The 16686-nt window shown below is 36.7% G+C and overlaps 2 protein-coding genes and 1 pseudogene across 2 annotated transcripts; 2 read left to right on the forward strand and 1 right to left on the reverse strand.

Annotated features, from left to right (window-relative positions):
- The first annotated feature begins 1355 nt into the window (after window positions 1-1355).
- LOC128042552 (secreted RxLR effector protein 161-like) lies at window positions 1356-2075 on the forward strand. Its single transcript, XM_052633933.1, has one exon. The coding sequence runs from the start codon at window positions 1356-1358 to the stop codon at window positions 2073-2075; it is 720 nt and encodes a 239-aa protein (XP_052489893.1).
- A 1795-nt stretch (window positions 2076-3870) lies between these two features.
- LOC128042597 (17.6 kDa class I heat shock protein 2-like) lies at window positions 3871-9262 on the reverse strand (annotated as a pseudogene).
- Window positions 9263-15614: 6352 nt separating this feature from the next.
- LOC105791761 (17.3 kDa class I heat shock protein) lies at window positions 15615-16468 on the forward strand. Its single transcript, XM_012619976.2, has one exon. It carries the CDS (start codon window positions 15800-15802, stop codon window positions 16277-16279), a length of 480 nt encoding a protein of 159 aa, XP_012475430.1. The 5' UTR covers window positions 15615-15799; the 3' UTR covers window positions 16280-16468.
- Window positions 16469-16686: the final 218 nt, after the last annotated feature.

Raw genomic sequence — 16686 nt, forward strand, 5'->3', positions numbered from 1 at the left:
AGACGTGTCGGAGTATGCTTCATGTAAAAAATACACCTGGAAGATTTTGGGCAGAATGCATGAACACTGCTGCTCATGTCATTAATAAACTTCCAACACCAAAGCTTGGTTTCATATCACTCTTTGAGGTACTATGGGATACTAAACTTGCTGTTGGTAATTTTCGAGTTGTTGGGTGTATTTGCTATGTATTTATTCTAGGTTATTTAAGGAGCAAGTTCGATAAGAAAAAAATCCGAACCAAAGGAAAGGATGGAGGTGTTTTGACCCTATGATTGAGAAATGCTACACATCACACAATGTAGTGTTTGATGAAACTTCTTCTTGGTGGACTCCACAACAAGTGAAGTTGCCAGATTCTAAAGTAAAAGAAGATCAACCCCAAGGGAAAATAGATGAGCAGTTTCTTGAGATACAACCAAGTCTTGCAGCTAATAAAGAAATTGGAGACAATGAAGTTGTTGAGACAACAACAAATTCTTGGCGAAATGGTGTTCATCAGAGGCAAAAGGCCAAAATCAATTTAGAGGGTGAAAAAACTTTTCAACCACAACTTAGAAGATCAACCAGATTTCGTAGGTAAAATCTAAAGTATGCTAATGTAGCTGTAGCGGAGGAAAAACCTTTGGTCGAGCTAACAACTTATGAAGAAGTGTCTTAAGATTCTGAGTGGGTAAAAGCAATGGAGGAAGAGATTACTGCATTGGAACAAAACCAGACGGGAGCTTGTGCCACGTCCACTAGATGTGAAACCCATATCTTGTAAATGGGTTTATAAAATAAAGTACGTCCTGATAGATCAGTTGAGAGGTACACGGCTTGGTTAGTTGCAAGGGGATATTCTCAACAATATGGATTGGACTATGAAGAGACGTTTAGTCCGGTGGTAAAGATTGTTACTATTCGAGTTCTCTTGGCTCTTGCTGCTAGCAAAGATAGGAAGTTGTGCCAAATGTATGTGAAGAACGCTTTTTTGCATGGAGAGCTAGATCGTGAAATTTACATGAATCAACCTATTAGATTTGAGAGTGGAAGTCATCCTGGTTATGTTTGCAAGTTAAAGAAGGCATTATATGGGTTAAAGCAATCGCTGGGAGCATGGTATGGTAAGATTGCTGAATGTTTAACTCAAACTGATTATGTTATGGCTTATGCAGATTCTAGTCTGTTTGTCAAGGTTAGTGAAGGGAAGTTGGCAATAGTGTTGGTGTATGTGGACAATTTGATAATCACTGGAGATGATAGTGATGAAATCCACCAAGTTCGACAAAACTTGTCAGTCTGTTTTCAAATAAAAGGAACTTGGCCAACTTAAACACTTCTTGAGGCTAGAAATTGATTATACAAAAGAATGCATGTTTCTTTGTCAAGAGAAATATGCAAAAGATTTGTTGCAAAAATTTGGAATGCTCAATTGCAAGACCATCACTATACCAGTGGAACCAAACACCAAGTTTTGTGCTCATGAAGGGAAAGACTTGGAAGATAGGTTAATGTATCAACAACTTGTAGGTAGTCTCATTTACCTAACTTTAACTCGACCTGATATTTCTTATATTATTGGGGTAGTGAGTCAATATATACAGAATCCCAAGAAACAACACTTGGAAGCAGTTCAACGAGTTCTAAGATATGTGAAGGGTACTCTTGATTATGGCCTTCTATATAAGAAATGTGAGGTTTGCAAACTAGCTGGTTATTGTGATGCTGACTATGCAGGGGATCACGATACACGTCGATCAACCACTGGCTATGTATTCAAGTTTGGCTTGGGGACAATTCCTGGGTATACTAAAAGACAACCAACTGTGTCCTTATCGACAATAGAGGCAGAATATAGCGCAGCAGCTATGGCAGCCCAAGAAAGTACATGGTTAATGTTCTTGTGGAAGATTTGCACCAAAAAGTTGATTATGCAATACCCCCTCTATTGTGACAATCAGTCAGTTCTGCGTTTATCAGAAAATCCTGTATTTCATGCAAGGACCAAACATGTGGAGGTGCACTACCATTTTGTTAGGGAGAAGGTGTTACAAGAAGAAATTAAGTTGTTCTATGTCAAGACTGATAACTAGGTTGCAGACTTGTTCACGAAAGGCTTGAGTACAACTAAGTTGGAAAATTTTTGCTCACAACTTAGGATTACGAAAAGGTTTGGAGTTTTCGTTGAAGGGGAGTGTTAAAGTTCATCACCAACTCAGTTAGTGGCCTAAAATCTTGGGCATATCAGCAGATGAAATATTCAAATTAGTTTCAATAAAGTTGTTGAATGGTTAGCTAAAATCATGGTTTAATATCTGATTGTGATTTTTCTTCTGAGTTATCCTAGTTTTAGCTAAATTTGTTGTAGTTTCAGCCTATATAAAGGATGTAAATTAGTGAATAAAATGTGCCTTGAGTTCTTGTTTTTATTGAGTTTTTTGTATACAATTCATAAAGTGTTGTTGAGTGAGTTTCTTTTGTTTTTTTACAGCAAATATATAGTCTAACATAAAATAAAGGCAAACTGCCTAATTTTTTTTCTTGAATCTGGTTTCCTCCAGAAAAAACTACTAGCTTATTGCCACAATCAATTTTTATACCAACAACTACATTTCTATTAAATGATTGTCGGAGAAGAAAGAGAAAAAGAAGGCAGTAAATGCAGTTCCTTGGATGAATGTCAACCAAGTAGTGAATGTCGGTTGGTTCCAACCACACATGCTAATCACTGCACCAGATCTAGCAGTTGCAAATACACAAATGGGTGAGGTTCAGATATGTGAGTGCTGGTTACATTCCCTAGATTTGTTTATTTAGAGATATGCCTTAGAAGGAATATATTTCATACTTTCATAAAGCAAGCTATTTAATTGAAAGGAATTTTAACTCTGATGGAGTTCAAAAATGATCTTATACTAACAATTGCTTTCAGATTTATTATTCAATATTAGTCTTTTTAGCAACTTTTTCTATATCTATATGCCTAATGAAATCTATGGTTGATGTGCCATTGCTTCAGCATCATAAAGAATCTAAGGAGGCTTAGCATTATGCCTGTGAAGGGGGGCTTCGCAGTTGATATTAAGCTCTGACATATGGCAACAGTGAAATCCTTAAGGAGTTGCCTATGTTCGATGAGATGTAGACTACGAATCATGTGCTTACGTAGTGTTAGCCACCCAAAGATGAGACTTATTTCAATGTACAAATAGTGACCCTAGATGCACTTTTTTTTATTGAAATCAAGGTATTCATCACTAGTAGTAGTGATTATTTCTCTCTCAATGGGTACTTTCCGAAAAAATAAAAATTGATCATGAAATGTGGTCTTTTCTTATAGGCGAAAATCGTACTCTTGACCTTATAAGGCATGAAATGAGTAATTACAACACCACTCCTCGTGATTTTAAATGAACTTTCTTCTTCTTTGCTAAGTATAGGTAAGAAATGGAATTAGAATCAAATATTATAGATTTTCTTGTTAAGTTTTTCATAAATTAAGGAAGTTCTTGCAACATTTTGGTACAGACAAACCAAGGCAAAAAATTGTATCATATTCGCGACTTACATGCCAAGGTTGTGTCATAGAAAAGAAGCATGCTTGTAATGGTTGGAAGAAACAATTTGAATATAGCAGCAAAATACACAAGTAGAAAAATGAAAGAAAATGAGGAACATTTACATTGATGATACCAGCATTTTCACATTATACATGAGAACATGGTAGTATTACAAGCCAAAATCATGCACAAACACAAATCTAAACCTTGTTTATCATTTAGTCAGGCTAATACAACACATTACGATTCCCAAAGTTGCAGACAAGCAGACAGACAAATTATATAAACAGTTCTCAGTATTGATAATAAAACCTGCAAACACTAGTGTTTAACCAACAATATCAATGGCTTTGACATCAAGTTTCTTCACTTCCACCTTAGGAACAGTATCAGTAATAACCCCAATTTCCATGGAAGCTTTAACTTGATCCATTTTTACATTCTCTGGCAGCCTAAATCTCATCATAAAACGGTCGCTGCTACTTTCAACCCAGTGCCAAGTATCGTTCTTATCTTCCTTCTCAACATTCTTTTGTCCACTGATTTAAAGTACCCTGTCATCTTCAATCTCCACTTTCACTTCTTCTTTCTTGAGCCTAGGAAGATTAGCCTTGAAGACGTGAGCTTTGGGGTTCTCCTTCCAGTCGATTTGAGCGTTGAAAAAAGCTGAGGTATCAGTGTTCTGTTCGAAAAGTGAAAAAAGGAAAGGTAAGTTGTTGAAGTTGGCCTGCATGCGGACAAGGAGCAGACCATGCAGCCCGGGCCATACAGTTGCAGCTGAAGTTCATGCTGCTATTTTATTTTATTACTTTCGATTGATGTTTTGTAACTTAGTTAGATTAGAACCAAGTTGTTAATGTACTTGATATAATTAGGTGATGTTTGAGCTGATAAATTAGATTTTCAAAGTGTACAAGCAATGTTTATCAAGTTACAAGGTTATTAGTGGAGTTAGGTGATGTTTAGGTAGTGTTTGGTGATGTATTTTACTATAAATGTATTGTTTTCTTATTGAATGAGTGAGCAAAAATGAGCTATCAGCCATAAGCTCCCTTGCTGCACATTTGTGAGCAAGTAAAATTTTTTTATTGTATTTTGCGGCCTTGTCTTGTGTCCTATTTTTCTTCCTCTACTCTTACAAAAACTCCAACAATTGGTATTAAGAGCTTATTTTCTTAGTGGACCTGTCATTCTTCAATCTTAAAAATCATGTCTTCATCCAGATTCTCTCTAGCTCCACCACCAGTGTTCAATTGTGAAGGCTACTACATTTGGGTAGTGAGAATGAAGGCCTACCTGTAGGCATTTGACTTGTGAGATGTTGTCAAGTCGGATGTTGAACCACCACCCTTGAGAGCCAATCCCATAGTAGCTTAGATCAGGCAACACTTTGATGATAGAGCCAAGAGATACAAAGCCATGTCGTGTACCCAAAACAGTGTGTCTGATATGATTTTCACAAGGATCCTGGCTTGTGAGTCTCTAAAATAAGCCTGGGATAAACTTAAGAAGGAGTTTCAAGGGACTGAAAGAACGAGACAGCAACAACTCTTGAATTTGATAAGGGACTTTAAAAATTTGAAAATGAAGGAAGAAGAAATAGTGAAGCAATATTCAGATAGGACCATGTCTGTTGTGAACAACATCAGATTGCTTGGATAACAGTTCAGTGAAGCAAGAATTGTAGAGAAGGTTATTTCAACCTTACTTGAAAAATATGAAGCCAAAATCTTATCCCTTGAAGAATCAAGAGATTTGTCTAGCATCTCTTTGATAGAGATGATCAATGCTTTCTATGTTCAGGAGCAAAGAAAAGCTAATAGACACGAAAAACATCAAGAAGGTGCCTTCCAAGCCAAAAGCAAACCAATCTCGAGCTCTTCGGGCTACAAAGGGAAAAATACTTGGTCAGACAAGCCTAGAAGAGATGGAGTAAGAAGAAAATATCCACCTTACCCATATTGTAGTAGGCTTAGTCATTCAGAAGCAAACTGCTGGTTCAAGCCTGATATGTAGTGCAAAATTTGTAAAAAGATAGGCCATGTTGAGAAGGTTTGCAGAAACAAAGGCAAGTAGAGGCAAAACCAGTCTCAACAGCCTAGAGCTGAAGCTCAAGTGGCAGAAAAAGACTGTGACCAAGAAGAGCAAGTCTTTGTTGTTTCATGCTCTGCTGCTAGAAGAAAGACCACAAAAGGGTGGCTGATAGATAGTAGCTATACAAACCACATGACACCTAATGCTGCAATATTTAAGAACATAGACAGGAGCTTTAACACAAGAGTAAAAGTGGACAATAGATACTACATTAAAGTAGAATGCAAGGGAGATGTGCTGATTGACACTCCTATATGTATCAAACTTGTTTCAAATGTCTTGTTTGTTCCTAAAATTGATAAAAATCTGCTTAGTATAGCTCAGCTACTTGAAAAGGGTTATTCAGTAGTGTTTAAAGACATATAATGCCTGATTAGTGATCCAAGTGGATCCAAACTTATATCAGTGACCATGGCTGACAGAAGTTTTATTGTGGTTTAGAACAAAAGTTCAGACAGTGCCTACACAACTATCTTAAATGAGTCTAAGATATGGCAAAAAAGGCTAGGTCATGCCAACTACAAGTCTTTTGTTCAACTGACCAAATGGGACTTGGTTGAAAACTTACAAAATCAGTTGAGAAAGAGGATGTTTGTGAAGTGTGTCAGATAGGAAAACAAGCTAGACAACCATTTCCTTTGAATAAGGCTTGGAGAACCTTAGAAAAGGTACAGTTAGTCCATACTGATGTGTATGGCCCTATAAAGACACAGTTCTAGAATGGTATCAGGTATTTCATCCTTTTTGTTGATGATTACTTAAGGTTTTGCTGGGTTTACTTCCTAAAGCACAAGTCAGAAGTGGCTTCAGTATTTTGGAAATTCAAGGCAGCAGCAGAAACAAAATCAGGTTGCAAGCTCAAGACACTAAGATCTGATAATGGCACCGAGTATACTTCAACCATGTTTCAGGGCTTTTGTTATGACGTAGGCATCAAATACCAGCTCACAAGCACCTACACACCTCAGCAGAATGGTGTCAGTGAGAGGAAGAATCAAACTTTGATGGATATGGCCAGGTGCTTGATGTTTGAAAGGAAGCTGCCTAATATTTTTTGGGCTAAAGTAGTTAACACTGTTGTTTACCTTCTAAACAGGCTACCAACAAAGGCTTTGGTTTAAAAAACACCATTTGAGGCTTGGTTTGGGTTCAAGCCATCATTTGCTCACCTGAAGGTCTTTGGCTGCATTTGTTATACACACATACCTGCGATCAAGAGAGACAAGCTAGCAAAGAAAGCTCAACCTGGCATCTTAGTAGGCTACAGCTGTGTGACGAAAGGCTATAGGATTCTGGATCCTACATCCAACAGGGCTTTTATGAGTAGAGATATAGTTTTATATGAGAAATCAAGCTATAACTAGAATAAAAATGAGCCACAATGTGCTGCTGAAGACCTGGTGACAGATTACACTGAAGGTGATCAAGATGATCCTGAAATGGACTTTGAAGATGAGCAGTCAGGGAAACCAGACCACTCGCTAAAATTTATGTAAAAGTAGATGTAGCTACTGTAGAACCAACTTGTTTTGAAGAAGCTGAAACTCAACTAGGATGGAAACAGGCCATGCTCGATGAAATGAACATGATTAACAAGAACTTGTCTTGGGAATTAGTTGGAAGGCCAGCCAATAGAAATGTCATAAGAGTAAAATGGGTATTTCGAGCCAAGCACAATGCTGATGGAACTCTGAACAAGCTGAAGGCAATACTGGTAGTGAAGGGATTCAGTTAAAATTATGGCATTGACTACTTTGAGACATTTACACCAGTGGCTAGACTTGACACAATCAGACTATTGGTTGCTTTAACTGCACAAAAGAAATGGAAGATACATCAACTCGATGTAAAATTTTCCTTCCTTAATGGTTTTCTTGATGAGGAGATCTATGTTGAATAGCCTGAAGGTTTCAAAGTTGAAGGCAAAGAGGACAATGTGTACAAGCTGAAGAAAGCCTTATATGGTTTAAAATAGGCACCAAGAGCCTGGTATGATAGAATCGACAGCTACTTAGCTAGCTTGGGGTTTGAGAGAAGCATCAGTGAGCCAATCTTGTATGTGAAGAAGGAAGGTGTTGAAACACAACTCATAGTCTTATTGCATGTGGATGACTTGCTGGTTGCAGGAGGAAACAATGGCATATTGGCTGATTTCAAAAGAAAAATAGAGAGCATGTTTGAGATGTCAGACTTGGGAGAAATGTCATACTTCCTTGGCATAAAAGTGTCCCAAACTTAGCAAGGGATTTTCCTAAGTCAAAAGGCATTTTCCTTGAAGATTCTAAACAAGTTCTCCATGCTAATTTGTAAAGTGACTAACACACCAGTTGCTATTAAAGAAAAGCTGACTAGCCAAGGTGATTCCGAAAGAGTAGCTGAGTCCACTTATAGAAGCCTGGTAGGATGTTTGTTGTATTTGATAGCCACAAGACCAGGCATCATGTTTGCTGTAAGTCTACTATCTAGGCTCATGCATTGTTGCAATACAAGTCATTTTCAAGCTGCTAAAAGAGTTCTCAAGTACATCAAAGGTATACTAAGTTTTGGAATAATGTTTACCAAGGTTGATAGCATGAAGCTAATTGGTTATGCAGTTATTGATTGGGCTGGATCGATAGATGACATGAAAAGTACCTCAGGGTATCTGTTTACCCTTAGTTCTGCCATTTTTTGTTGGAGTTCAAAAAAGTAAACTGTTGTTGCTCAATCGACAGCAGATGCAGAGTATGTGGCAGCTACATGAGCTGTTAACCAAGCTATTTGGCTAAAAAAATCATGCCAGACTTGAATCTACACCAAAGAGAAGCAACAGAGATCAGATGTGATAACCAATCTGTTGTTGCAATTGGAAAGAATCCAGTGTTTCATGGGAAAACCAAGCATTTCAAGATAAAGTTTCACTTTGTTAGGGAAATGGAACAATCTCAAGAAATCAGACTAGTTCATTGCAGTTCTGAAGATTAGCTTGCTGATATCTTGACAAAGCCTCTTTGTGTGTCAATGTTCAAGGTTTTGAGAACCAAAATGGGAGTTTGCAGCATGCAAGCCAAAGATGAGTGTTGAAGTTGGCCTGCATGCGGACAAGGAGCAGACCATGTAGCCCGAGCCATGCAGTTGCAGCTGAAGTTCATGCTGCTGTTTCATTTTGTTATTTTCAAATGATGTTTTGTAACTTAGTTAGATTAAAACTAAGTTGTTGATGTACTTGATGTAATTAGGTGGTGTTTGAGCTGATAAATCAGCTTTTCAAAGTGTACAAGCAATGTTTATCAAGTTACAATGTTATTAGTGGAGTTAGGTGATGTTTAGGTGACATTTGGTTATTTTGACCAGCTAGTTGACTGGTATATGTATTGGCATTATGCCTCAATTCAAATTAATGAAATCTTTCAGAATTTTCTTCTTCATTTTGATCCTCGCTTAAACTTTCTGTTCAAATTTCTTTGGCCATTTTTTACTAGTTTGCTCAGCAAGACATCGAGCCTTCAAGCTCAAGTTTCTGTCAACTTCATTCATTTTGTTTTCTAGTTCCAACATAAGTCCTTGAATGGATCTCAAACATCTAGAGAGAATGAATCAAAGACGTTGCTTCGTCGGTTACCAAAGAAACTTGGGATCATTGCCATTTCTGCTGTACCACGAAGCAAAGACGATGAAAAACTTCAAATGACGGAATTAGTAAGTGTTAAGGTTGCTGACTATTTCGAGGATCTGATACTACTTTCTTGATGTTACAAAACATGATAGGTGGGGGGTACTTATAAGATGCTGAAGAGGAATCCCGTTTTTTTAAGAACTTGCCTTATTTGTTTTGGTTACCATCTTGAAATTGTCTTAATTCAGGAAAGCTAGAGAATCAACTTGAATGATTTGGATTTGTTTATATTATTCATCAAATTGGACCCATTCATATTTCAAGTTCAACAACTTACTGGGCCACCTGGCATTAAACATTGGCAAAAGAGTAATTTTTTAAAATAAATATATTTTTATGTTTTCTTATATATTGAGTTGGTGTGAATTTTTTTGAAAAACTATATTAACTAAAAAATAAAAATCATATTAACAATTTTAAAATATTAACTCAATAATTTTTTTATATAATTATATATTAATACAATTAAGAAAAAGAAAAGAATTTTGTCGATTGAGTTTTAGCTTGATTGGTATAAGCATTGTTGTTAATGCAAGAGGACGTGAGTTTGAGCAGAGGCGGATTTAGGGGGGATGGCAGGGTCCCCAACCCTCCCTAAAATGTAAAATTGTTATTTAGGCTCTTAATTTATTTTTAAAATTTTAAATTAGTAAAAGTAAAATTACACTTCAGCCCCTTAAAATTATAAAAATTCGATTTAATCCTTTACAAATTATAAAGATATAGACTATAAAAAATTAAAATTTCATCCAGCCCCCTAAAAATTTATTTCGGCTTCGCCCCTGAGTTTGAGTGTGCTGAAACCCATTATCCTCTTATAGGTTAGAGAGGGGCTATGAGTAAATCTAGACATTATATTAAAAAAAACAGATATGATCAGAACTATTGAATTTTAGACCCTTTAAAATAATAGACTTTTGTCTCATTAGCTTAAGCAATGTGGCTTATAAAATTTTGCAATAGTCTTGGTCAAATATACTTAAACCAATGATGAATGACATAATCACTCCCTACGAAAACACATTTGTGTATGGGCAGAATATTGTGAACGATGGAGGCAATTCATTCACCAATGCGTCAGCACAATATCGTATCAACTACTTGTGAATGACTGTCCAACGGAGTCAATTACACCAAATTGAGGACGACGCCAAGGTGACCCCTTGTCCCTCTACTTCTTTCTACTTTGCTAGAATGTGCTTTTCGATATTATTACTTCATGCAGAGGCAAACCAACAAATTATGGATTGCACGGGACTGTCATACAATATCTCATTTATTGTTTGCAAAAGATTGTTTCTTATTCTTCAATGCCAATATTCACTTCTGTTGTGATCTCAAAAGAATATTAGCTCATGTTAATATCTACAGTATGCTAAGTAAAAATTATATTGTGTATTGAAAACTATTCTGTATTATTTATGTATTATCTTCTTGAACTGTACAACACAGGTGTTTATAGAATATTGTGAGCTAGCTATTGCTAGTAACTGATGTTAACAGCATAACAGATTTGGAATAACAAACTAACAACTTATATTAACAGAGTCGTTATATTCTAACATTCACCCATCTTCTCGACAGGCAAGACCTGAAGAACACCTCTAAACTGAGTAAAGGATGAAATAAAGAGTGACTTGGTAAGAATATCGGCAACCTGATCACACATAGGTACCTCACCAACAAGAATAAAACCATCAGCAACTTTCTCGCGAGCAAAGAACAGATCAAACTCCACATGCTTGAATTTGGAATGTAAGATAGCATTGGCAGCTACTACGACAGCACTAGAGTTGTCACACCAAATAGTAGGTGGATCGGTAGAGTGAAGTTGTAATTCTTTTAGTAACGAGACCAATCAAGCAACATCACTAGTAACTGTAGCAAGACTCCGATATTCGACTTCTGTCATGGACCGCAAAACAACTTGTTGCTTCTTGGAACACCAAGAGATTGGTGTGGGACCAAAATATACACAATAACCTATTGTAGAGCGATGATCATCAAAATCTAGCCCTAGTTAGCATCGGCATAACCGACTAAAGAAAGTCGAGCAGAAGGACGAAAAGTAATCCCATAATCAAGGGTACCAGATGAACAGTAATAGGTGCATGCATGAACTGACATATAAGATTTACCACATAGGCAATATCAGGTTGAGTAAGGACCATATACTGTAAAGTACCCACAAGGCTTTTGTATTCATTAGGGTCACTAAGACGATCCCCGTCACACTTGGATAGAGGAGATGAACTAATTATTGGAGTATGAACACTCTTTGCATGAGTCATGAAGCTCCTGTCTAGCAGATCGCGAATGTACTTTTGTTGGCATAGATGAAGACACCCTTCGGCAGAATGGAGATCACCCATATCTTTAAGTAAGAACTCCTTATTCAACTGCTGAACAAAGTTATTTATACAGGTAGGCACACTTTCAGTAATGATAATATCATCCACATACACAAGAACATAAAGAGTGGAGTTAGATGTAATTTTAACAAACAAAAATGCATCAGACTTGGATAAAAGAAAACCAATAGAAAAGAGAAAACACTTCAATTTATCAAACCAAACACACGGAGCCTGACGTAGACCATACAAAGTCTTCTTCAGACGACAGACTAAAAGTTTACCATCAAAACCATATTGAACATACCCTGAAGGTTGCTGCATAAACACTTCATCAGTAAGATCGCCATTTAAAAAGGCTTTATTTACATCCATCTAACGAAGTTGCTAACCCTTGAAAACAGCAATAGATAGAATGATTCGAATAGTAGCAAGTTTTATCACCGGACTAAATGTTTCCTTAAAATCGTACCCAGGCACCTGAGAACATCCTTTAGCTACTAACCGAGCCTTACGACGAGCAATCATGCCATCAGGATTTTTCTTCACTTTGAAAAGTCATTTACACCCGATCACTTTGTAATTATTTGGTAACGGAATGAGCTCCCAGGTGGAGTTACGAATTAGAGTATCATACTCAGCCTGAGCAGTAGTATGTCATTCGGTGATAGACAAGGTTTTCTGAATCGTGTGAGGTTCAACACCTTCAACAATTAGAGCCTTAGGTTTAAAAATGCCGGCCTTAGACTGGGTAACCATCAGATGAGTATTCGTGAAGGGCAAAGAAGATGACGAAATAGTAGGAGATACTGGAATATTGGAAGCTATCGTGGTTAGATTTGGCACTCCTTCATTGTCAGGTAAAGAAGAGACAAAACAGAGTTCATGGGCAGAGCCTAAAACAGCCCGAGGAACTTTAGAGTTAGAGGACGAAGGATAGAAACCAGGAGGTGAGGGTATTACAGGAGGTTGAGCGGATGAGAATTCTGAGGTTCGAGAACAGATAGGTTGAACAATAGGAACATATGTCGATAAGAGAGATTGACCGGACGAAGATGTGGAACTTCTCGTAGCAGACGTAGGAAATAGAAAACGATGTTCAACAAACACAACATGACGAGAAATAACCACCTTACCATCGATGTGAGACATAGATATCCTTTATGCTGGGTACTATAACCCAGAAATGTACAAGGTTGAGAGCGAAAATTTATCTTGTGGCGTAGAAATGGATGTAGACACAGAAAACAACAATATTCAAACACCCGTAAATTATCATATATGGATCTGTCCATGCAGAACCTTATACGGAGAGTGTCCATTCAGAACTGAGGTAGGAAGATGATTGATAAGATGAACAGCAGAACAGAATGCATAGCCCCAATAATCCATAGAAAAATTTGCTTGGGCCAAAAGTGTAATACCCATGTCGACAATATGTCGGTGTTTGCGTTCAGCCACCCCATTCTATTCGGATGTATAGGGACAGGACAATCTATGTATTATCCATTGAGTCACCAATACGGACGTGAAAGCGCAAAACTCTCCTCCCTAATCACTCTGAAATTGTTTGATATTTTTCCCAAATTGAGTTTTGATTAATTGCTGAAACTGAACAAAGAAATCCACCGCTTGAAACTTTTGACGAATAAGATAAATCCAATTAAAACGAGTGCACATGTCAATAAAAGAGAATTAATACCAATTGCGTCCGCAGGCAACTGATACAGGTCCCTATAAGTAGGAGACCACTAAAGAAAAAGGATCTTGTTGCTACATATTCTTGGATGGAGACCACCAAAGCAAAAGGACCCTCAATTAAGGCATAGGTATTTTAAATTTTTGCTACATATTCTTGGATGGAGAGGTTACCTCTCTTAAGGGAGTGTAGATCGTGACGAATACGAGATAGTTTTGCATCTGTAACTGCTGCGAAGAGATAAGAGCAGTATTCCAAACATCAGACGTCGTTCGAGCATAGGTAAATGAGGCTAAAAGTGAATAAGTAATAGTGGAGAGTAACAAGGAAGCAAGTAAATGATCCTGTTGAATGAACGCCGAAGAATCCAGATTTGGAACGAGATATCCCTCCGACGACTGCACAAAGCGTGGCGGAGCAGGCAGCGTGCCTTCCAAAAAACTGGTTAGTTTGTAACCTTTAATGATCTGCCGAATATGTTGCTGCCACTAAATGAAATTTCCAGCATCCAATTTAACAGTGTCATGATGAGGGAAGGATTGAATGATCCGAGCACCAGTGAACACCAGACCGCTGTGCTCAACAGAGGTAGAGTTAGCAAAAGCAGTGGTAGTCATGGAGGCAAATGAATATCAGATCTCCAGTATCGAGGCGACTGATACTATGTTAATATCTACAGTACAACACATGCATTTATAGAATATTGTGAGCTAGTTGTTGCTAGTAATTGCTGCTAACAGCATAACAGATTTGGAATAAAAAACTAACAACTTATACTAACAGAGTCGTTATATTCTAACAATTCATTATTCGAAACTATCCTAGAAAGTTTGGATTATTTTTCAATCCTTCTGGACATGTACAAAAGAAATGATGGATGCCATGTATTCTTGGTGTTAAACAAGTTGAACATCCAAGGAAATACCTGGGAATAGAAATGGCTCTGCTACAAATTTAATGTATATTCTTCCAAGGTCTTGTTAAGAAAGTGCAATCCAAATTGGTAGTCTGGAAATCATTATTCTTCAATTCATTTTATCTACCATACATATGTACTTTTGTCCTATTTTAGGGCTCCAAAATATATAGTGGATAAGGTTTATCACATTTTGAAATGCTTTTGGTGAGGTATTGAATTGGATCAAAGAAAACTATATATGTATAACTAGAACACTCTATGCAAACTCGTTGCTGATGGTGGGTTATTAGAAACATGGAGCTATATATTGAATGATGCTTTACTAAGTAAACAAGCATGGTGATTACTTACCAACCCTATGCATCTAACCCAACAAATACTTCTAAGGAAATATTTCCGTCGTCAATCCTTTTATAATCTACATACTAAATGTACCGATTCTTGGTTATGGAAAAGTTTACTCAAAGGTAAAGATATTTATAAGGGTGATCTTATGATCCAATTTTGGAAAAGCAATCATGTATTAGTTGACTCAAATGCATTTGTAGCGCATGCAACAGTACAAGCTGATACTCTAATGGATCAGAATAACCGACAAATTAAAAGATTTATCAATCTTAATTTTAAGTACACATTACCTAATGGAACAATGCAAGCTGATACCCTAATGCAACAGTACACAATACTTAATTTTATCTTTTTTACAAGAAAATATAATTTAATACACAATTTGTAAATTAAAAATAAAAACAATTTAAAAAAATTCATTTATTACTAAACTAGACAATTGTCAAATATATTGTTTTTCTTAGGCTTCAAATGACCAAAAACTTGATATCTCTTAATAATAATCAATTCATTTTTTATTAGTTTGAGTTGCCTGTCATTGATAAATCAAATTAAAGCTCAAATTTTTTTAAAAATTTCAGCAATTGAATTGAATAATTTTCAAAACTTGGGTCAATTTTTACATAGCGACAATGTCGAAAGGATCATAAAAAAAGAAGTCAAATTTGGATGAAATCAAATTACTCAAATTTGAAGGTTTAATTTTAAATTCAAAATTAAATTAGCACAATATATAAATATTAAAAATTAAAATTATTATTAGGCGTATTCTAAAATTACTATGTGATTTTATAACTTTTTAAAAATTAAAAATATTGTTACTATGATTAAAAAATTTCGAATAATTAGCGGTGGTTTTATAACTTTTTAATTGACAAAAAAATATTAAGTAGACGTCAAGTTTGTGGAGTGGTCCTTTTCGTTCTCATCGGGCTTTTAAGTCATCAGCGTTTAAAGCGGCCCATGGAGGATATGGGCATTCCCGAATATCCTAGAAAATCAAACTGTTTCTTTTATTGGATAAGTTCGAAAATTCTTGAGAATACTAGAATCCTCATAGATCCCCATAAAAACTGCATTTCAGGTGGCCGAATTACCCAGACAAGCAAAGCAGAGAAACTCTAAGACAGCTCTCTTAGCTCTTCCTCTTTTCATTCTACTTATAATCTTATTTTCATTCCATTACCGAATATGTCTCTGATTCCAAGCTTCTTTGGCAACCGTCGCAGCAGCATCTTTGATCCATTCTCTCTTGACGTTTGGGATCCTTTCAAGGACTTCCCTTTCTCTTCTCCTTCTCCATCACTCTCCACGCGCTCTTCTGAAACCTCGGCTTTTGTCAACACCCGAATCGACTGGAAGGAAACCCCAGAAGCTCACGTGTTCAAGGCTGATGTTCCAGGGCTTAAGAAAGAAGAAGTGAAAGTGGAGGTTGAAGATGACAGGGTGCTTCAGATAAGCGGGGAGAGGAATGCAGAGAAGGAAGACAAGAACGACTCATGGCATCGGGTGGAACGCAGTAGTGGCAAGTTCATGAGGAGATTCAGACTGCCGGAGAATGCGAAGATAGATCACATCAAGGCTTCCATGGAAAACGGAGTGCTTACTGTTACTATTCCCAAACTTGAAGTAAAAAAGCCCGATGTGAAGTCGATTGAGATTTCCGGCTAAAGATGTTTGTAACTTGTGAGGGCCTTTCTCCTTTATTGAGATTGGGACTTCTGTGCCTATTGTCAATTGTGTGTGTCTGTGTGATAAACAAAGCTATGGGTACTATAACTTTATGTTGTTGATGAAGTTTGTGTTGTTAATGTAAAAAATAATTGTTACTAAATGAGTTTATCCTCCCTGCTTTTGTTATCTACCTTCTGTAGATGGTTGAAGGAATTTCAACCACTAATGGTTTGACTTTGTTTATTTAGCATGACAAGAATCATTTTCTCCACTTCATTCGATGAAATGTACAAGGATAATACCTTGGGTGCAAAATTCCATCTTTTGTTTCAAACTCAAGGTTTTTACTAAAATATTACAAAAAAAAATTATCAAAATAATATACAAAAAATTATTACTTTAAA

This window comes from Gossypium raimondii, chromosome 7, assembly GCF_025698545.1.
Source record: "Gossypium raimondii isolate GPD5lz chromosome 7, ASM2569854v1, whole genome shotgun sequence".
Classification (NCBI taxonomy): domain Eukaryota; kingdom Viridiplantae; phylum Streptophyta; class Magnoliopsida; order Malvales; family Malvaceae; genus Gossypium; species Gossypium raimondii.

Bases quoted from the DNA above. Each gene is read 5' to 3' on its own strand.
- LOC128042552 (XM_052633933.1), top strand. From the start codon at position 1,356: ATGTTTCTTTGTCAAGAGAAATATGCAAAAGATTTGTTGCAAAAATTT.
- LOC105791761 (XM_012619976.2), top strand. From the start codon at position 15,800: ATGTCTCTGATTCCAAGCTTCTTTGGCAACCGTCGCAGCAGCATCTTT.